We start from the raw sequence: 22,704 nt of genomic DNA, 5'->3' as shown, positions 1-22,704 counted from the left end.
GTGGGGTACCGCAAGGCTCAGTGCTGGGACCCCAGCTATTTACAATATATATTAATGATCTGGATGAGGGAATTGAAGGCAATATCTCCAAGTTTGCGGATGACACTAAGCTGGGGGGCAGTGTTAGCTGTGAGGAGGATGCAAGGAGACTGCAAGGTGACTTGGATAGGCTGGGTGAGTGGGCAAATGTTTGGCAGATGCAGTATAATGTGGATAAATGTGAGGTTATCCATTTTGGTGGCAAAAACAGGAAAGCAGACTATTATCTAAATGGTGGCTGACTAGGAAAAGGGGAGATGCAGCGAGACCTGGGTGTCATGGTACACCAGTCATTGAAAGTGGGCATGCAGGTGCAGCAGGCAGTGAAGAAAGCGAATGGTATGTTAGCTTTCATAGCAAAAGGATTTGAGTATAGGAGCAGGGACGTTCTACTGCAGTTGTACAGGGTCTTGGTGAGACCACACCTGGAGTATTGCGTACAGTTTTGGTCTCCAAATCTGAGGAAGGACATTATTGCCATAGAGGGAGTGCAGAGAAGGTTCACCAGACTGATTCCTGGGATGTCAGGACTGTCTTATGAAGAAAGACTGGATAGACTTGGTTTATACTCTCTAGAATTTAGGAGATTGAGAGGGGATCTTATAGAAACTTACAAAATTCTTAAGGGGTTGGACAGGCTAGATGCAGGAAGATTGCTCCCGATGTTGGGGAAGTCCAGGACAAGGGGTCACAGCTTAAGGATAAGGGGGAAATCCTTTAAAACCGAGATGAGAAGAACTTTTTTTCACACAGAGAGTGGTGAATCTCTGGAACTCCCTGCCACAGAGGGTAGTCGAGGCCAGTTCATTGGCTATATTTAAGAGGGAGTTAGATGTGGCCCTTGTGGCTAAGGGGATCAGAGGGTATGGAGAGAAGGCAGGTACGGGATACTGAGTTGGATGATCAGCCATGATCATATTGAATGGCAGTGCAGGCTCGAAGGGCCGAATGGCCTACTCCTGCACCTAATTTCTATGTTCTATGTTTCTAATCTATAATAACTGAAAATTTCTTTCAGTTCTCTTAAATTTAAAGAAAGTTATCGGCCTTTAAATGTTCTCGATCACAGCTTTTGTGTTAAGTCCATGAAAAAGCAATAGGGAACAAGATGCCAATTTCCGAGTATGAAAATGGCCATAACTTTTTTAATACTGAAGATATGAAAGTGAATTAGGTGTCAAATTAAACTTCTTTTTATGCTTTATCTGATGGGATAAATTAAAAACTTGATTTTTAAAATCTCAAAATTTTGTAACATTGCTACCTTGTGGCCCTTTTTGATAACCCCACCTTCAATGGCCAGCTCGTCTCAGACAGAAAAGTAAAGCCGAACAGCAAGCGTAGCGAATGCTGATTGCCAGGTCTTCCGTGATTGATAACTGAGGCGAGCATCTGCAGGGTGGCATCTTCTGTCGTTCGAACCACCAAAGTACCCAGATGTGAAGGATGAGTGAAATCAATTGCCATGACGTCAAATGTGTCTATTTCTGATGTGTGCTGGGCGCTCGATCTCCTGGGAGCACGGGATAAGGTGTCTGCCTGATACATGTGTTTACCCTGCTTGTAAGTGAAAGAGATATCATACTTCTGGAGCTGCAGCATAATTCTTTGCAGCCACGCTGGTGCAGCATGTATAGGCTTGTTTAAAATGATAACAAAAGGTTGGTGGTCAGTCTCTACGGTAACAATTTTGCCAAAAATATAATCGTTGAATTTAACACATGCAAAGACCATTGCCAGTAATTCCTTCTCGATCTGAGCACCTCGTCTCCGTGTCCGTCACCGTCCTGGAGGCATAAGCAACAGGCTGCTCATCCTGCAGACATGCTGCACCGAGGCCGTACTGGGATGCGTCACAGGTTAAAGTAACAGGTTTATTGACACCATAATAAGCCAGGGTAGGTGGGCATGACATCTGACGTTTTAGAGTGTCAAACGCATGTTGCTGCTATTTGTGCTATGTCCAGGCATTATCCTTGTGAGTAAGCTGTAGCAAGGAAGCCGAGATCTCGCTGAAGTTGGGAACGAATTTTCCGAGGTAATTAACCATGCCCAGAAATTTCTGCAGGCGTGCAACATCAGTGGGTGTGGGCATTTCGCTAACACCCACAGTCTTAGAAGGATCCGCCTTGAGACCATCAGCCGTGAAAATATGCCCTATGTTAACACGGAACCAACATTTTTGGAGATTCAGTTTTAAATTCACTTCCCTGGCACGTTCGAGTACCTTCTCCAAGTTGGCATCATATTGTTCCATTTCTTTGCCACTAACGATGATATCATCCACGATGATAGCACAAGGGTATCTGTCGAACAGTTGTTCCATGGAGTGCTGAAACACCTCACTGGCTGAACTGATCCCAAACGGCATGCACAAAAATCTGTAGCGGTCAAAAGCAGTGCTGAAGGTGGTACACATAGATGATGCATCATCCAGGGGAATCAGCCAGAAGAAGCTCTTGGCGTCTAATACAGAGAATACTTTTGGCTTACCCATGTGGGCAGCTACCTCCTCCACGGTACGCATGGGGTGATGGGGCCTTTCGAGTGAGGTGTTCAGGTCCCTCGGATTAATACATGTATGAATCTCCTGTTTATTCTTCTTTGTAGCAGCCACCATCGAGGACACCCAGTCTGTGGGTTCTGAAAGAGACTTGATGACTCCCAATGCCACCATCCCATCCAGTTCGGCTTTGATCCGGTCTCTCATGGCAATAGGTACATGCTGAGCAGGACGAACCACAGGACGCACCTCTGAATCTAAAGACATAGAGTAAGTTATTGGTAGCTTGCCAAGTTCTTCAGTGAAAAGATCGTGGTAATCCATGAGAATACGCTGTGTAGAATCCGGAACTGGAGTTAGTTGATGCACAGCCTTGTTGAAGGTAACCAGTCACATATATTTGCAGGCATCATAGCCTAAAAGTGGAATAACATTGCGGTCGACGAGATAGAATCGCACCCTGTATGGTTAATCCCCTAGGTGGCACTGCAGCTTCACAATACCGACCATATTGATCTTGCTTCCCCCATATGCGAGAAGAGTAACATTGGTGGGTTTTAATAGCTCTGCGTTCCTCAGATGATTAAACTGTTCCCAAGACAGAACATTGCATTTCGTTCCAGTGTTGATTTTCATCTCGATCACTTTATTGTTTACTGTTACGGTGACCATTGGCTCACTATTCTGCACATTTTTTGTGATAATAGAATGTACCTGCAGAACGATTCCATCGACCTTTGGCCTCTCGTCCATGCTGCTATCAGACAAATCGACAGGGGCTCAGCCTGCAGCAAATTTATGGGCTGCTTTGTCTGCCCTCAGTTAGGTCGGGATCTGCAGCATCTCCAGAAATGTTTACGCCTCTTGCATCCACGACAAACTTGACCAAAGGCAGGGCACTTCTCTCTCTTGGCCAAGTACCCCCCACCACAGTTACATTTTTGAATAAAACGAGCTGCAGGGTAATTAAGCTGTCTCTACCTTGTTAATTCTTGCCGGGGTTGACTGGGAGATTACATGTAATTCAACGATTACATTTTTGGCAAAGCTGTTACCGAAGGGACCGACCACCAACCGGTCTCTAATAAATTCGTCTTTGAGATCACCAGATCTGCAAGTTCCTGCAGCCTTCTTTATAGCACAAGCGAACGATTCAATAGTTTCACCCATTCTGTTATATTGAGGAAGATTTCACACGTTCGATAAGTGGATTATCTTGAGGGTCACACAATTGTCCAAACTTTCTCTTGAGACACTCCGGGTCATCTGGCGACCCAGCCGAGGTGATGCACAGCGCCCCACCATCGGCAGGTTGATGAGTTATTGCCTCAGTATATACAAACTGTTGTGTTCATTCGTAAGCTTCATTTCCTGCGAGGAGAAAGAGCATGCTTGCACGGAACATTGCCGGCTTGTCATGAGAAGTTGCAGCAATGAACAAATCATACTGTTGCTAAAAGGTACGTCACCGTTGTCCGATTCTGCTATCGAAAACTGGTGGGTCATGTTTTCTGAAACCTTCAGCCATATTTGAGACTATGAAAAGCCTTGTAAATAACAGCGGGTCAAACCGAAATCTCACTTCTGACACCATGTGCAAAGTACTTATGATACAGAGTCATTATATATCATAACAAGTACTTTAATTTGGATACTAACAGAAACCATCGAAATGCATACTGCAGGCTCCGAATCATATGTTGAACTAACCAGCATGGCTGCTCGCATGCCGCCCGGTGGTGGTGTGGAAAACCTGATATGGATTATGGATCAGGTCATCACCAGCAAATCCTGACATGGATCAAATCAGTAATACTGTTTGATCTACAATGACCTCAAAATTAGATTTTTAAGAAAGAACCGTGACTTCTCCAATTTCAGGTAGTCCTTGCTTTCTCCCTCTTTCCCATCCCCTTCCCAGCTCTCCCACAGCCCACAGTCTCCACCTCTTCCTTTCTTCTTACCACCCCCACCCCCCACTCCCACATCAGTCTGAAGAAGGGTCTCGACCCGAAACATCACCTATTCCTTCGCTCCATAGATGCGGCCTCACCCGCTGAGTTTCTCCAGCATTTTTGTCTACTTTCAAAATTAGATTTAATCAAATGAAACTAAATGGCATTGAAAATTTACTGATGACAGATCAAAAACACGATTCGGGTCAGTCTCTTCCTTCCCCTTAACTGCAAGGAAAATTCTGGAAACAAGACTTTTGGAAATTTAAATGGTACCTTCAAGTTTAGTAATTAAGTTGTCTTCCAGCGAAAGCTCTTCAAGATTAAGGCACTGATCCAAGCCTTCGAGTCTACGAATCATGTTGTTATTAAATGAAGCCCAACGCAAATTCTCCAGTTTATTGAGGTTAGAGAGCCGTGAAATATTCTGTCCATCCAAATTTAATGCAGTAATCTGCACAGAAAATCTCGATTAACATATAAAAGAAAGCAGATTTGTTATAACTGGTTTATCTTTTAATCACCATCTAATCCAAGAGATACAGATCTAAGAGTTATAATTCCCAAACCATTTTTTCTAGTTTTATATTTCAGTGTAACAAGAATTAGGCTTATATCAAGTTCTCGATTAACTTTTGAGAAATTACCATATTACCTTCTGATATACCTATCTTTTATTTTAGGTCATAAGGTCGTAAGGAATAGGAGTAGAATTAGGACTAGTGTAGCTGGGACATTGTGTAGCTGGGACATTGTTGGCCGGTGTGGGCAAGCTGGGCCGAAGGGCCTGTTGCCACACTGTATCACTCTATGACTATGACTCTATCTATCTCTCCATCCTAACCCCATTCTCCTGCCTTCTCCCCATAACTTCTGACACCTGTACTAATCAACAATCTATCAATCTCTGCCTTAAAAATATCCAGACGGCCTCCACAGCCTTATGTGTCAAAGAATTCCACAGATTCATCACCCTCTGACTAAAGAAATGTATCCTCATCTCCTTCCTTAAAGAACATCCTTTATTTCTGAGGCTATAACCTCTAGTCCTAGACTCTCCCATTAGTGGAAACATCCTCTCCACATCCACTCTATCCAACCTTTCACTATTCTGTATGTTTTCAGATGATACAATATTTTAGAGCATCATAGCAAATCTTAATTACAAAATTACAAATGACAAATTAACAATTGGCTGATTCGAATAGTACACTCAAATTTAAGTTAAATGGGTAGTTAGATTGATTAGTAGGACTGGATGTTACATTCCCTAATATTCACTACAATTGACATTCTTGGTATGACCACTAGGTGAATTTGCTAACAATCAGACACAATTAAATTATACTGAAATCAAATCTCATCCTAGTAAGGATATTTTGTACTGATGCATACATATTTTGTTACAGTACGACTGGACATAATTTTGCAGACAGGGTACAATTCCTCCAAGTGACACATTTAGTGCTGGGCATACAACTTTAATAAGTCGGATATCAAGAATTGTTATAAACCTTAGATAACCAGCTTGTACTTTGGTCCACAGGTGGATTTGGCTTGTTTTTGCTGATCTGAGTCAGGATCTGAGCACAGTTCATTAAACTGAGGCTGCGATGGGGCACTTCATCTGTCCGTGAACAAGCCAATAAAGATACCTGGAAGAGAAAGGAAAACGATTTTATCTTTGGTGATGAAAACTAAAATGAATGTATCATTACAGAGAGGATTATTGTTTATGTTTGTAAACTCTATTCACTTTCTACCAATTGTGTCCTCTTCTCAAACTAGTGTTCCAGGTTGCTGCAAACGTTTGACAACGTTGACAATCTATTTGTCCACAAAGTGTGCTTGGAACACTACATCTTCTACATTACATTGTCTTAGTCTAAAGTAACATCATTCATTTTCACCACTACGATATCTCCCCACTCAGCCAAGTCCCACTTTACCTGCAAAGCCCCCAAAGGAGATATCAGCAGTAGAAGAACTGAGAAACCGCAGAGTTACATAAAGCTAAGTAGAGGAAAATAATTGTTTTTGGGATGGTGTATATGTTCAAAGGTCATCATGGAGTCAAACACGACACCAAGGTTGTATCGAGTTTGGTTCAGCCTCAGGTGGTCACCAAGAAGAGGGACAAAGTGAGAGGTTTAGTGACAAGAGCCTGTGATGGGGGAGAGAGAGGGGGGGGAGCCGGGGGGGAGGGAGAGGAGGGGGGGAGAGAGAGGAGGGGGGAGAGAGGGGAGGGGGGAGAGAGGGGAGGGGGGAGAGAGGGGAGCGGCGGAGGAGGGGGGAGAGAGAGGAGGGGGGAGAGAAGGAGGAGGGGGGAGAGAGAGCGAGGGGGAGAGGAGAGGAGGGGGAGCGAGAGAGAGAGGAGGGGGGAGAGAGAGGAGGGGCGGGAGAGAGAGGAGGGCGGCGAGAGAAGAGCGAGGAGGGAGGTGAGGAGGGAGAGGAGGAGAGAGGCAGAGAGAGAGGAGGGGAGACAGCGAGAGAGGAGGGGGGAGAGAGAGAGGAGGGGAGCGAGAGAGGAGGGAGGAGGGGGGAGAGAGGGGGCGGGGAAGAGAGAGAGGAGGGGGAGCGAAGGAGAGGAGGGAGGAGAGAGCAGGAGAGAGGGGAGAGAGAGGAGGGGGGAGAGAGAGGAGGGGGGAGGAGAGAGAGAGGAGGGCGGAGCTGAGAGAGAGGAGGGGGGACGAGAGAGGGGGGGGGAGAGAGGGGAGAGAGGAGGGGGCGGGGGATGAGGAGAGAGGAGGGGGGCGGGAGAGAGGAGAGGAGGGGGGTGAGAGAGAGGAGGGGGGGAGAGAGAGGAGGGGGGAGAGAGAGAGGAGGGGGGACGAGAGAGAGGAGGGGGGGAGGAGAGAGGAGGGGCCGGAGAGAGAGAGGAGGGGGGAGAGGAGAGAGGAGGGGGGGAGGGGAGAGGCAGGGGGGATGAGGAGAGGAGGGGAGAGAGAGAGGAGGGGGAGGAGAGAGAGAGCGGGATGAGGAGAGACCGGGGGGAGAAGAGAGGAGGGGAGGAGAGAGAGGAGGGGGGGAGAGAGAGAGGACGGGGGGGAGGGAGAGAGAGAGGAGGCGGGGAGAGAGATAGAGCAGGAGGGGGGGAGAGAGAGAGGAGCGGGGCGAGGTGGGGGGGACGGAGAGGGGAGCCGCAGAGGATCAGGCGGGGAGGGGGGAGGAGGAGGGGGGAGGAAAGAGGAGGGGGGAGAGAGAGAGGAGGCGGGGAGGAGAGAGATGAGAGCACGAGGGGGGAGGAGAGAGAGGAGGGGGAGAGAGAGAGAGGAGGGGGCGAGAGCGAGGAGGGGGAGAGAGAGGAGGGGGGAGAGAGAGGAGGGGGAGGAGAGAGGAGAGAGAGGAAGGGGGGGGAAGAGAGAGAGAGGGGCGAGAGAGAGGGGGGGGAGAGAGGAGAGGGGGAGGAGAGGGGGGGGAGAGAGAGGGGGGGAGAGAGAGGGGGGGAGTGGAGGGGGAGGAGAGAGGGGGGGGAGAGAGAGGGGGGGGGCGAGAGGGGGGACTAGAGAGAGAGAGGGGGGTAGAGAAGGGGGAGGGAGGAGAGAGAGGGGGAGGGAGAGGAGAGGGGGGAGAGAGAGGGGGGGAGAGAGAGAGGGGGGGAGAGAGAGGGGGGGAGCGAGGGGGGGAGAGAGAGAGTGGAGAGAGAGGGGCGAGAGAGGGGAGAGAAAGAGGGGGGGTGAGAGAGAGGGGAAGAGAGAGAGAGAGGGAGAGAGAGGGGGCAGAGAGAGAGAGGTGGGAGAGAGAGGGGGGGGGAGAGAGAGGGGGGAAGAGAGAGAGGGGGGGGAGAGACCGAGGGGGGGAGAGAGAGGGGGGAGAGATAGAGAGAGGGGAGAGAGGGGGAAGAGAGAGAGCGGGGGAGAGAGAGAGCGGGGCAGAGAGAGAGGGAGAGAGAGGAGGGGGGGAGTGAGAGAGAGGGGGGGAGAGATGCGGGTGGGGCGAGAGAGAGGGGGGGAAGGACGGAGAGAGAGGGGGCGGAGAGAGAGGGGGGGCGAGAGAGGCGGGGGGAGAGGAGGGGGGGAGGGAGAGAGGGGGGGAGAGAGAGAAGGGGAGAGAGAGAGAGAGGGGGGGCGAGAGAGGGGGGGAGGGGAGAGAGGGGGAGAGAGAGGAGAGGGGGGAGAGAGAGAGGGGGGGAGAGAGAGGAGAGAGAGAGGGGGAGAGAGAGATGGGGGGGAGAGAGAGAGAGGGGGGGTGAGAGAGAGCGGGGGGGGAGGATGAGGAGAGAGGGGGGACGAGAGGAGGGGGGGGAGAGAGAGGGGGGGGGAGAGAGAGGGGGGGAGAGATTGAGGGGGGAGAGAGGGGGGAGAGAGGGTGGGGGAGAGGGGTGGGGGAGAGAGGGGTGACACATGTTTACAGCCAGGACATTCCGATACGCTCTGGCCGTCCTTGACGTCAACAATCAGGTAGTTACACCAGCAGAATCACTGTCGATCCCACTTCTGACACCATGTAAACGTGTAAACAAGAGATTCACACAACATGTAATCCAAGATCATGTTTAATTGATATGCAAACTATAGCAGTACAGTAGATTGTTAGTCGTCAGAGCATCCTGACTGCTTCCAGAACTGAGCAGTGTAGGAAGTGGGTGTTAATATAAATGATACAGTAAGGTGGGGTTAGTGATGCTAACCTATTATGATTGGTTTTCATATATAAACCAATCTACAGCGATCCCCGAGAGAAAGCGACCCCCGAAAGAAAACGACTTCCGGGGGAGGGGCTTTCTGGAGCGCTAGTATGGGTGTTGTGGGCTGAAGGAACTGGTTTCCAGAAGGCTAGTATGGACATTGTGGGCCGAATGGATTCTTGGCTGACGGCTCAGTCACTCAAGCCTGTTGTGCTTGCAGCTCACTCACTCACGGCTGATGGGCTGGCAGTTGACTCACGGCTATTCCTTGAAATTCCATTTCAAGAAGGGTGCAAGGCCACCAAATTCAAGTGCAGTTTCTTACCACTTCAAGCAGGTGCAAGGCCACCAAATTATAGTGCAGTTTCATACCATTTCAAGCAGGGTGCAAGGCCACTAAAGACAGCGAGTCGTGACCTCTCCCTCCTCCATCTTGCAGAGATTGAGCCACACCCACACTTCTGGGTTTTATAGTCCTTCCCTCCTCCCACCAGAAGGGGCATGGCCTTCATGGCGTGATTGACAGGAGAGAGAATCTCAGCATTTTGTAAACACTAATAACTTTTATTTTTCATCGATGGGAAAAATCCTCGGCAGCTGATGAGCAGAGGGGGACTCTGAGTAAGTTGGCCAAAGTTCACAGCCGTACGTGGTAGCGTTTTTTCTAAAATCAATTTAAAGTGCAAACAGGCAGTGGTCAAGATTAGACTTTTAATTATATAGAAGGCGAGGCAACTTTAATTAGGCATGGCAACTTTAATTAGGCAAGGCAACTTTAATTAGGCAAGGCAACTTTAATTAGGCAACACAGCTTTAGCATTTCCAAACCAAAGGCAACACAGCTTTAGCATTTCCAAACCAAAGGCAACACGGCTTTAGCATTTACACACCAAAGGCAACTAAGCTTTAGCATTTCCAAACCAAAGGCAACACAGCTTTAGCATTTCCAAACCAAAGGCAACACAGCTTTAGCATTTCCAAACTATATTTTCAAACTGCATTAAGGGCACTGACAGGTCAGTAAAACCACTTACAGTTTAGTATACATGTGTTCAGTGTTATTCACAGCTCAGACTGAGAGACGTGACCCTCTCGCTCTCCCATCTTACAGAGACTGACTGAGGCACAACACTTCCGGGTTTTATAGTCCCTCCGGAAGGGGCGTGGCCTTCAGGAGAGAGAATCTCAATTTTTTTTAAACACAATTACTCTTTTATTTTACATCGATGGGAAAAATCCTCCTGTCCTGTGCAGCGGAGGGGGACGTCGAGTAAGATGGCCAAAAATTACAGATAAAGAAGCAAGTCAAATTAGTCGAAGTCAAGTTTGTTCTCATCATATAGTCAAAAGAAAATCCACAGTAGAAACATAGAAACATAGAAAACAGGTGCAGGGGTAGTCCATTCGGCCCTTCGAGCCAGCACCGCCATTGAATATGATCATGGCTGATCATCCAAAATTAGTACCCCATTCTGGCTTTTTCCTCATATCCCTTGATTCCCTTAACCCCAAGATCTAAATCTAACTCTTAGTACAATTAGTATGATCAATGATGGTCATACCTGTGTTAGCTTAAATCCAGTAGTTACACACAAGGCTTCTGTAACTTCTTCCTGTGTTACAATGGACCCATTCAAATAAGTGAGGGCCTTTAATTGGCCAATGGCTATCGTCCGTAATAATGCATGCTGTTCAAATATTATAGGTAAAAAGAGTAATTAGACTTTCTGGTATTATTTAAGTGACAATTAATATTTTAAAGAAAACAATATTGATAAATGTTATAAAAACATTTATTTAAAAAAACTGTAACTGTACAACTAAATTTATGTCACAACCAATTTTGACTGCATCACCTGGCTCTCTTCAACATTTCAGATACAAGTCCACGACATACATGGACCACCCGATGTATCTTTTACTAGCTCTGACACTGAAATCAATGAGAAGCCCAAATGGAATTCAATGGCGGACATGCTGAGAGTCCCAATATTATTCTGAGTAATAATTTATTTGCTGCTATGTCTGACCCCTCAGTGACCTTGCTCATTTGAATGATGATTCTCAGTATGTAGAATGGGGAAGGCAATGTTTCTGTTTAAATATGTTTTAACGTATGTTGCATATATTAAAAAAATAAAATAATATTCTTTTGTTGCATTTTTTCTTTACATTTTGAAAGTCAGAGACTTTAAAAAAATGTTAAAAAACATAACAATTTTGGTAGAAACCCAAGTTCCTCCCTTGCTTTGTCTTCCATCAAAACTTGTCACGGTCATCTCAGGCCTATTGTCATCATCACCCAACTCCAAGGAGCAGAGGGGCAGCAACTTCAACCAAGCTAAGAGTGGATAAGCTGGAACCATGTGTGATGTCTAAAATGTAAGAAGATCCAGTGCAACATAATTGAGTTGACTCTCTCCAGAGATGCTACCTGTCCCGCTGAGTTACTCCAGCATTTTGTGTCTAACTTGGATTTAAACCAGCATCTGCAGTTCTTTCCTGCACAAATCATTGAGCTGTTATTCTCATATCCCCACAACAGATTACAGATCTTCATGCCATTCACCATGAACTGGAAAAGCTGGTAAATATTCAGCTTTTAACATGTAGAGCTTCAATGTTACTCAAATAAAAGCACATTTTGTATAAATATTTGACTAGGCCAAACTGGTTTATTACCATATTGCATAAATATAATTAAAGTGCTTTTGGTACCTCCATGTAATTGATATTGAAAATTCAGAAAGGATTGTGCTTAAACCTGCATCTCTCCAGTCCACTATTCTATGGATCAGAGTGCAAATAGACTTACCTTCTATCTAGTTGCACCCTTTGAAAATGGAAAAAGATAATGAAGTAAAATAGCGTAAGAGAGATTTGTTCATTGCAAAATGTAGTATAGTTCAACCCATTACACAATATTTTGCAGCTGACTTGGAAATCTGTCATAATATTAAATAGTCAATGTAGTGAAAATTAAATGAAATACACAATATGCCGAGTTGCTGCTAAATTATCTAGGTTTTTGCAACAATTAACTCAAAGGAAGGAGCATAGCTTATGAACTTATTGATACCCAAAGAGGGGCATTAATAAGCTGGGGAATAGTATGCCAGTAACATTTTAATTTTGTATTCACTGCTTGAAAATGCAGTAACATGCAAAGCCAAGACATCAGATGCTATTGGATTGGCCTGACACAAGGGGGAAGCCTTTACTTTGTGCAAAGAGAAAAGATTCATTGTAATTATGTTCTACTGTGGGGGGGGGGGGGGGGGGTGAAATATATTTTTGTGCAGGTAGTTGAAAAAAAAGTGTAACATGATCAAATTTCCAGGGCTATTTGAATGAAAAATAACCACGTGATAAACATAAAACATTGTAGGGGACTGAATTAAGGCTGCATTGTAAACTTTTGGGTATATGCAACATTTAATAGTAGACGATAGACATGGTGCTTTATAAAATGTTTAGTCTTTATGACTGATACCTCAATGAAAAATACCTTTTTCCAAGGGTTGTGGCGGAGATCAAGTGTAAGAAGGTCTGAAGCATGTTTACGAAGGACTCCAATTTCTTCTTTAATGTATGTCAGTTGATTCCAACTCACGTCCAAATATTTAAGTGTTTCCGTTCCTTTTAATCCATCCAATGTTAACAAATGATTGTGGCTTGCATCCAAGTATTTTAATTGTTGCTGTAGAATTTTAAAACAATGTGATAAGGATCATTTATCTAGAAATGTTTCGGTAGCCTAAAGGTGCACTATAAGGCTGCAGCAGTAGGATCTTGACCATTATCATGGATAACCATTTGTACATAAGTAGTTAAATTACTTGGATGCCTTTAAAAGCTGAGTTGCACAGAGAATGATATCATTCTGTTAGGTTTAATGATGTGCTTACTTAAATTTCTGAAGTGGCATTAAATGATCCTGAAATGGTCTTCATCATTTTTTTGTTATACTTCACGAAAATAGGAATCTCAATTGCATTTGCGGTGAAAAGCATTATAAATCAATTGCAGCAAGTAAGAATTTCATTATTCCGGTTCACATCCACTGCATATAACAAATACATGCTCTTGTCCCTTGAATGTCGAGGCAATAATGCTATGCTTGATAACAGGCAAGATCCATAAGAACAAGAATTAAGACAGTGGAAAATTACAGGATTATTTTTGTTGCTCAATTAACTTTTGTGTTACTATATAATAAAAAATTGTCAGCAGGCAAATGGTGCTATTACTCGTAAAAGGTGAGGCTAATTTTGTCAAATTTCCATAGTTTGTGACAACACATTTACAATATGCATGAAACACCATTTCCCATGCCATGCAATGTTCAAGAGATTTATCAAGCAGACCACATGGTTTAGTGTCAAAGAAGGTATTGGATCAGGGGATCAGCAACCTGGTCAAAGCAGCACACTTTAAGGAACACCATACAGGAAGAGAGAAGCATCGCGTGGCAGAAATGTTCTGGAGGAAATTAGTGCTTGGTGCCTGAACAACTGAAGGCGTGGCTGCAAATAGTTCAGTGAGTAAGATCATGGAAACAGAAGAACCTCAAATTTGAAAAGCACTAAACTTTGAAAAGCACTAAGCTTGTAGGACTGGAAAAAAATCCAGTAAATGATGGATTCAAACAATGTAATATGTTGAAAACATGGATGTGAATTCTAAAATTGGAATGCTGCTGGACTGGATTACAGAGATAATTTACCATGGTAAAAAGTTACAACTGATGTAGCATATAACAGCAATGCTACATCAGTTGTAACTTTGATAAAAGCTATTGCAATACTGCAGTAATGCTTAAAATCAGAATGTAAGATCTCAGATAGAGTTTGGGGGAAAATAGCCGTTGATTTGGTAGGTTGCAGTGTAGACAAGGAGCTCAGAGAGTAGTAAGGTTAGAGACTGGAAGACAGATGACAAGGACAGAGGGGAAATAGTAGAGAAACCATGAGAAGAAATTCTCCAATGTCTATTCAGAATTAAAGTGTGAATCAAATCTATATATTTTTCCATCCATTCTAACTTTTTGGAGACTAGTTTCCCCTTTTAAAGTGGCAGTCTGGAAATGATATTGCCAGCCATCCGAATGATATTGACATTCTTTTTTGATGAAGATATCTGAAAGGATGGAGTTGACAGAATGAAAACTTGAAAGAAGTGATAAAAAAAAAAAGATAAAAACAAAGGTAAGAATATGGTCACATAGAGGGACTTATTCAGTACCTCGATATGAATCTAATCTAAATGGACATTTTTCTCATTTGTTCAACCACAATTTGTAAATATATCATATTTCAAACGTTCAATAAAATAATTAGCTAAAATTGGCTTAATATTAAGATTTACTTTAAATTTATACCACAAATATATACCACAAGGTATCAATAATTCTAAGAAAAAGCATTAAATTCATTATTTTTAGCAATAGCTCAAGGCTAGGAGTCTTTTCCAATATTTGTTTTAACCATTTCACCAATGACAATGATCTGCTCTGGTTTTGTAAGTTCTTAGACTGTTAATTAAGTCAATGTGTGAACCAGTCTCTTTCACAGATGGGGCAGATGGTGGCTGCTTTGACAGGTGGGCGAATAGTCTGTGATGTAGTTTGCTTTTTTCACTCTTTACAAGGGATTTTGTGTTCTCCTAATAAGTAGCTTCAAGTTTCACAGTGTCACCCTGGATGTTCCTTTGCCACTTTGAGTAATCAAGGGCCATAAGTTCTCAGAAGTCAGTGGGTATGTTGTACTTCTTCAAGGAGCTTTGAACACATCCTTGAGTCTTTTCCTCTGTCCGCCTGGTAATCTCTTTCCATTATAAAACTCAGAATAAAGGGCCTGTGCCACTTAGGCGATTTTTTGGGCGACTACGCAAAATTTTCAACATGTTGAACATTTTTCGGCGACAATTTTTGCTGTTGTAGGTTGTCGTAGGTGCTGTCGTAGGTTGTCGCCAGGTGAATTCCATTAAAACAAGTCCCTGGCAGTTGCCTAAAGAATCGCCTAAGAAACTTAGGCGATTTTTTGGGCGACTACAGGCGACTGCCGCAAAACTTTCAACATGTTCGACGACAGTGGCGACAATTTTGCTGTAGGTTGTTGTAGGTTGACGTAGGTGTTGTCGCAGGTTGTCGTCGGTGCTGTCGTAGGTTGTCGCCAGGTGTCATAGGTGGATTCCATTAAAACTAGTCCCGGGCAGTCGCCTAAAGTGTTGCCCTACTGGGACCTCTTCAGAAGTGGCGTCAGGCATATTTATGACATGGCCTGTCTGGATCTGCGTGTTACTAGCTACTCGGGACTTGGGCTTTTGACCAGATTGAGATTGGTTTATGTAAGTAATCTAATCCTGACACAAGATTATTTGTCCATTTTTACATACTGGAATAATTGCAAATGGAAATGGAAATGTAAACTGCTATAATCTTTATAGTCAAAGTTTTTCTAAGATGCTATGAACTTGGTTATTCTAACAAAGTAATGGAGGTAGAATGGAGGAAGAATTTAGTTTGGAAGGAAAAGTGTAAGCGGTGGTGATGTTCCCTTGCCCTTGGTGCCTTGTCCATCTAATCTGTAAAAGATTGTGCAATTCAGAAATACTGTTGAAGTAGCCTTTGGTGATATCTCCAATAACTCTGTATGGTGTAAAGCTTCTTGATTATAATTGATGTTACAGTCAAGCTTCTTGAATATAGTTGATACCACAATCAACCAGGTGTACTGTATAATTGTGAGGCACTTGGCAGTGTGCAGATTAGTTAAGTTTTTGGGTGAACGTCTGGTTGGAGATAACTGTCAAGATGCACGGTACTGTTATCCTTGTCAATATAGTATATTAATTCATGGGCGGTTCTGTGCCATGAATGAAAGTTGTCATTTTACCACCTACTGACAATAAGCAATCCAGGTCTTGTCCTATGCACCAAGGATCATTTTATATCTAAGGAGTTGAAAATTGACTAAACCTTTCAACCATCTCTACTTATATCCTTTAATTGGAGGAAAAGGCTTTCATAATTTTTCACACAGAGAGTGGTGAATCTCTGGAACTCTCTGCCACAGAAGGTAGTTGAGGCCAGTTCATTGGCTATATTTAAGAGGGAGTTAGATGGGGCCCTTGTGGCTAAAGGGATCAGGGGGTACGGAGAGAAGGCAGGTACAGGATACTGAGTTGGATGATCAGCCATGATCATATTGAATGGCAGTGCAGGCTCGAAGGGCCGAATGCCTACTCCTGCACCTATTTGCTATGTTACTATGTTTCTATAATTTATTTGAAGGTGCTTGAGTCTATGGCACAGGCTTAATGAATTTGTGCAATGTTGTCCCAGTATTAAAATGATTGCCATCAGCAACCACAGCCCTTTTCCTTTATGATAAGTGTAATTGATTCAAATGAGATCCTGATTAGTTTAAGGAAGTGAATATCTTTAAGTGCTTTTTTGATATCGGCATCACTGTGAAGGGGCCAGGTTAGGTTGTTAGGCAAGGCAAGGCAAGGCAACTTTATTTATATAGCACATTTCATACACGAGGCAGACTCAAAGTGCTTCACATAAAAACATGTCATACAATACAATGAAATAATAAAATGAAATAAAATAGAAGAATTAAAAGAAAAGAAAAGCAAAATTAAAAATGCATTATAAAAAGTGCAAAAGTTAAAAGTGCAATGTAGTTAAGATTTAGCTGAAAGCTAAAGTAAACATAAAAGTTTTCAGTCTTGTTTTAAAAGTGGTCAAAGTTGAGGCAAGTCTTAAATCTTCAGGAAGTTTATTCCAGCTATTTGTTGCATAGTAACTAAATCCTGCTTTCCCATGTTTTGTATTTACTCTGGGAATCACTAACAGATTGGTTTCAGAAGATCTTAGCGGTCTAGAAGGCTTATTTTGTGGAAGCATGTCAGTGATATACTTTGGTCCTAAACCATGTAGTGATTTATAGGTGAGCAGCAGGATTTTGAAATCAATTCTCTGACATACAGGGAGCCAATGTAAGGATTTAAGAATTGGTGTAATGTGTTCAAATTTTTTGGTCTTTGTTAGAACTCTAGCAACAGCATTCTGAACAAGCTGTAGCTGCCTGACAGTTTTTTTCGGAAGACCTGCAAGGAGACCGTTACAATAATCTAGCCTACTAGTAATAAAGGCATGTACAAGTTTTTCTAAGTCTTGAGCTGACATGAGTCCTCTTAATCTTGCTACGTTTTTGAGGTGATAGTAGGCCGATTTTGTTACTGATTTGATGTGATTGTCGAAATGTAAATCTGAATCCATAATAACCCCAAGATTTCTGGCTTTGTTTGAAGTTTTCAGGGACAGAGAGTGAAGGTGTTGGGTTACTTTAAGCCTTTCTTTTTTAGCACCAAAAACAATTATCTCCGTTTTGTCCTTATTTAGTTGGAGAAAATTTTGGCACATCCAGTCTTTGACTTGCTCAATGCACTGGCACAGCAGATCTATGGGGCGATAGTCATTTGGTGATAGCGCTACATAGATTTGAGTGTCATCGGCATAGCAGTGGTGGTTAATATTATTATTTCGCATGATTTGCCCTAGTGGGAGCATGTAGATGTTGAATAAAGAGGGCCCTAAGATCGAACCTTGCGGGACTCCACACGTCACGTTGGTTGGTTCTGATACAAAGTCGCCAATGGAAATAAAATAGTTCCTATCTTGTAGATATGACCTGAACCAACTTATGACTGTGCCTGAGAGCCCCACCCATTTTTCCAACCTGTCCAAAAGTATTGAGTGATCAACAGTGTCGAATGCAGCACTGAGGTCTAATAGCATTAATATTGAAACTTTGCCAGAGTCTGTGTTAAGACGGATGTCGTTTACAACTTTAATAAGGGCGGTCTCGGTGCTATGAAGAGGTCGAAATCCTGACTGGAAGTTGTCTTAGCAGCCAGTTGAAGCCAGGAAGTGATTAAGTTGCTGGAGGACAATGATTTTACTTATGAAAGATAGGTTTGATATTGGTCTATAGTTGTTAATAATAGAGGCATCTAGGCTCCGCTTTTTTAAAAGAGGTTTAATAACTGCAGTTTTCAAGGCTTTTGGGAAATTGCCTGATTGAAGAGAGCTGTTAACTATATGCAGTATGTCTATTGCTAGGCAGTCAAAAACATTGTTAGTGATATGGACATCTTTGTACATGCTGTAGAACATTTCTAAGGCAACTCCACTGATGAGTTCACAGTTGTGTTCAAACCACAAACACAAACAGTGTCACGGTGGAGCAGTGGTAGAGTTGGGCAGAGGGAGAAGCGACGCCCAAGTCGGGGCGGCCCGGCCCGGGGAAGAAGCGACGCCCATGTCGGGGCGGCCCGGGGGAGGTTCGCCGCCCATGTCGGGGCGGCCCAGCCCGAGGCTGAAGACGGTGCGGTACTCACGTGAGGGTGGCTGGGACGGTGTTCTGGCGGTGGTGGCCTGAGTCCGGGGTTCGGCTGCGGGCCAGCGGCTGCGTCTGCAGGACTGGAGGGCGGCAGCTTCAACCACCCCGGGCCGCGGTGTTTGAGCCGCGGGACTGATTTGTAACATCGCCCGGGGGGTATCGCCTCAGCGCAGAGGGAGAAGAGGAGGGAAGAGACTGCAGACCTAAGACTTTTGCCTCCATCACAGTGAGGAGATGTGGGGTGGACTCACTGTGGTGGATGTTAATATGTGTTTATTGTTGTTTTTATTGTATTATATGTATGACTGCTGAAATTTCGTTCAGACTTCGGTCTGAATGACAATAAAGGCTATCAATCTATCTATACAGTGCCAGGACCGGTTTGAACCTGATTACGGGTGCTGCCTGTACAGAGTTTGTGCGTTCTCCCCTTGATTTGCATGGGTTTTCTCCAGGTGCTCCAGTTTCCTTCCACACTCCAAAGACGATAAAATTGTAAATTGTCGCTTGTTTGTGTAGGATAATGTTAGTGCACAGGGATTGTAGGTCGGCGCAGGCTCGGTGGGCTGAAGGGCCTGTTTTGGCGCTGGTCAACAGCCAACTCTTTCATCTTGCTGACACCATGATATAAAGATCCTAATCTCCTTTCTGTACATCACATCTTTGTTGTCAATCCGGCCAACAACAGGGGCATCATGTTGAACATGGTGGATTGGATTGGTGCTGTACTTGGCCACACAGTCATGGGTGGACTGGCAATCGAGCAGGGGACTGAGCACACAATCCTGAGGAGCACCAGTGTTGTGGGTCAACATGAAGGAAATGTTATGATCAATTTTAACCAAATGAGGTCTGAGGGTAAGAAAGTTCAGAACACAGTGGGTAGTTCTTGTTCCAATTCTCATTAATTTCAGTTTGACTGTAATTCTATGCTGAAAATATTTATAGGTTGTAAACAGATCTACATATAATTTACTGTCATTTTACCATCTTACCAGGTTTGTTAGCTCATCCAGTTGGGCAAGTTCATTAAAGCTCACATTAAGTTTCTGTAAATTTGTAAGTTTGGAGATTCCTTTTAGTTTGCTCAGACTATGCCCATGTAAATTCAGAACCTGTAAAAGGATGAAATATAAAGAAATATCATGTTCTTAAATTAAATCGCACAGGGGAATTCATAACTATTCCACATTTGGTAGCTATTTTCATGAATGTGTGTTTCCTGTGTTTTCATATCATAGAACATAGAACAATAAGTGGTTTTCGAAATGGCTGTCGAACACATTATTTATTAGCTGACCTTGAGTTCTGGTTCTGGTTGATTACTGCGCAATCAGTGGTTATCTCGCGCAGGTCGGAGTGAGTAGAGTAGTGATTAAATTTTGAAGTGGGCCTTTTTCACCAAGTTGAGGAGATCTAGTTGCTCAATCCCCTTTTTAAATGACTTAACATCGGGAGCAGCACGTGCGTTGGGTGGTAACATATTCCATTCTCTTAACGTTCTTTGGTAAAGGGAATATTGGTAGCAAAGTTTATTGAAATTTAACGAGTTGATGATGTAGGGACCGTTATTTTGTCTCGTTTCATGGCAGTTGGTGCTCTGGGATGACGGGAGATTTGATGGCGTGATTTTGTGAATCTCCTTGTAAATTGCAATAAGTCTTTGCCTGATTCTGCGGAGCTCTAGGGTATCCCATCTGAGAGAAGCCAGCATATTATTCACGCTTGATTCGCGCTCGTAGTCATTACATACATAGCAGGCTGCTCGGTGTTGTACTTTCTCCAGGGTGATCTTGGTGTTGTTGTTGAAAGGATCCCATACAGCTCCACAATACTCCAGTTTGGGCCTGACCAAGGACTTGTAGGCATTCTCTTTGACGGATGTACTACATGCGTGAACATTTCTTTTGAGTAGACCGAGAGTTCTATTTGCTTTGTAGGACACTTGATTAATATGCGTCGCCCAACTTAAATCTTTGTTTAATTCGACTGCAAGATATGGGTGATGGTCGACAGCAAGCAATGTATGGCTACCCTTGTTGCATTCCGATAAAAGTGGTTTAATCTTGAGCGAGACGTGCATGGTATGACATTTGGTTGTATTGAATGACATCTGCCAGGTTTTTCCCCACTCACAGAGAGCATCCAGATCCTTCTGTAAGGACAAGCTGACTTCTGGTGTACGCTTCATCTGTTCTTGATTTCTATGAGCATTCAGTGTCATCTAGCCAGTCATTCTAATTGAGAATTTCATTGTTGGTAATCCATTGTCACCAAGGAATTCCAGGAAATTTTCTGTGACTTCAAAGGTGGAAGCTGTTTCATTTCCACACCTACTTTGAACACAGCTGTAAAGGAAAGAATTGTGGACAACACCCACAACATCCGTGCCAAACATAATGCCAAGACCAAAGCTTATCTGCCTGCACATAATCCATATCCCTCCATTACCTGAGTATCCTTATGCCTATCCAAAAGTCTCTTAAATGCCACTATCGTATCAGCCTCAACCACCAATCCCAGCAGCATGTTCCAGGCACTTATCAACCTCTGTGTAAAAAATCTTGCCCCGCATATTTTCTATAAACTTTGCCCCTCTCACCTTAACGGTATGGCATATAGTATGTGATTTTTCTATTCTGGGGAAAAGGTTCTGATCGTCTACCCTATCTATGCCTCTCATAATTTTATATACCTCTATCAGATCTCCCTGCAATCCCTGCCATTCAAGAGAAAACAATTCAAGTCTGTCCAACTTCTCACTATAGATAATCCAGGCATTTTTTTTAAAAACCTCCTCTGTACCCCTTCCAAACCCTCCACATCCTTTCTGTAATGGACAACCCGAACCACGCAATACTCCAAATGAGGCATAACCTAAGTCCTCAAAGCCGCTTCCTGACTCTTATACCTAATGCTCTAATACCAATTAAGGCAAGTATACCATATGACTTCTTTACCACTCTAGCTACTTGTGTTGCCGCTTTCTGGGAGTTAATATATCCTACGTTAAAAAACACCATGTTTTTGATTGATAAAAATACATCTACTGATGCTCCTGAACGCGTCATCAGTGATGTAACCTGGGGTCATTGGGTGTTTCGGTTCTTTCAACATCAGACACCCTCACCCAGGCGACCCAGCCGTGGTTGATCAGACCACGACTTGTGTTCAGGTGGCATTCGCTCCTCCCCATGGACCTTCTCTCCTGATCCAGAGCCATCTTGAGGCCTTCTCCACTGCCTCTGGTGTTCTTGATGGCTCTTCTCCTCGCCATTCCGTTGATGCCCAGTGCACTCAAGGCTTTGTAGAGCGAATGCCCTGCAAAACCTCTGCAGCCAACCTCGATGGGCATACATCTTGCCTTCCAGCCCTGCTTACGGCAATCTATGACCAGCTCTACGTACTTGGCCACCTTCCTCTCGTGGGCCTCCTCCAGATGGTCTCTGTCAGTTCCAACAAGACAATGTTTTTGTTCGCCTGAGACCAGGAGAATGTCTGGCCTCAGAGTGGTTGTGGCAATGCGCTGTGGGAACTTCAGCTGTTTCACCAGGTCTACAGAAAGCTGCCAGTCCTGCGCAGTCAACCAGGATTCCTGGCTGCTGTGGTTCTTGGCAGCTGCACTCCGGCCTGCACGAAGGTGATCATCTGGGTGGTGGGGCGTGCTCGTCTGCAGCTGCTGATTCCCATGCTGATGGCTTCTGCAATGGGTTTAAGAACCTGATCGTGACGCCAGGTGTACCAGCCTGCCCAAGAGCCTTTGGGCAGCAGCTCAGGATGTGTTCCAACGTCCCCTTGCCTGAGCATTGCGGGCAATCTGGAGATTCCACTTTGCCCCAGATGAAGAGGTTCGATGGGCTGGGCAGGACATCATACACTGCCTGGACTAGGAACTTGATACGCTGTGGTTCAGCCTGCCAGAGCTCAGTCCATGTGACTTTTCTGTCCATGGCCTGCTCCCACCTTGTCCAGGCTCCCTGTTGCCTCAATCCAAACGCTCTGGTAAACCTCTCCTCCTCCACCACTACCCTCACTTCCTACTGGACCAGCCTGCACCTCTCCTTCCCCTTGGCCTTGTCAAACTGGGGAGTTGGGAATATAAATTAGACAATTTTCTAAAACTATCATTGGTTTTCATAGCAAATTTTGGAAGCAAATCAAAAGTAA

At 44.3% G+C, this 22,704-nt stretch overlaps 1 protein-coding gene across 6 annotated transcripts in view; it reads right to left on the bottom strand.

Moving 5' to 3' along the window:
• Nucleotides 1-22,704, bottom strand: part of lrrc9 (leucine rich repeat containing 9) — a 147,659-nt gene that overhangs the window by 60,506 nt on the left and 64,449 nt on the right. For 5 of the 6 annotated variants that reach the window (XM_033027397.1, XM_033027400.1, XM_033027398.1 and 2 more), the window contains 5 exons: nucleotides 19,533-19,652; nucleotides 12,633-12,824; nucleotides 10,687-10,812; nucleotides 6,012-6,152; nucleotides 4,774-4,951 (listed from right to left, as the gene is read on the bottom strand). In XM_033027397.1, coding sequence (XP_032883288.1) covers nucleotides 4,774-4,951; nucleotides 6,012-6,152; nucleotides 10,687-10,812; nucleotides 12,633-12,824; nucleotides 19,533-19,652 — 757 coding nt within the window. The remainder of the gene's footprint in view (nucleotides 1-4,773; nucleotides 4,952-6,011; nucleotides 6,153-10,686; nucleotides 10,813-12,632; nucleotides 12,825-19,532; nucleotides 19,653-22,704) is intronic. The other variant, XM_033027401.1, reaches the window with a different exon arrangement.

This window comes from Amblyraja radiata, chromosome 9 (assembly GCF_010909765.2).
Source record: "Amblyraja radiata isolate CabotCenter1 chromosome 9, sAmbRad1.1.pri, whole genome shotgun sequence".
In the NCBI taxonomy this organism is placed as follows: domain Eukaryota; kingdom Metazoa; phylum Chordata; class Chondrichthyes; order Rajiformes; family Rajidae; genus Amblyraja; species Amblyraja radiata.
Note: the sequence above shows the minus strand (reverse complement) of the source record. Positions and strands in the feature narration are given on the sequence as shown.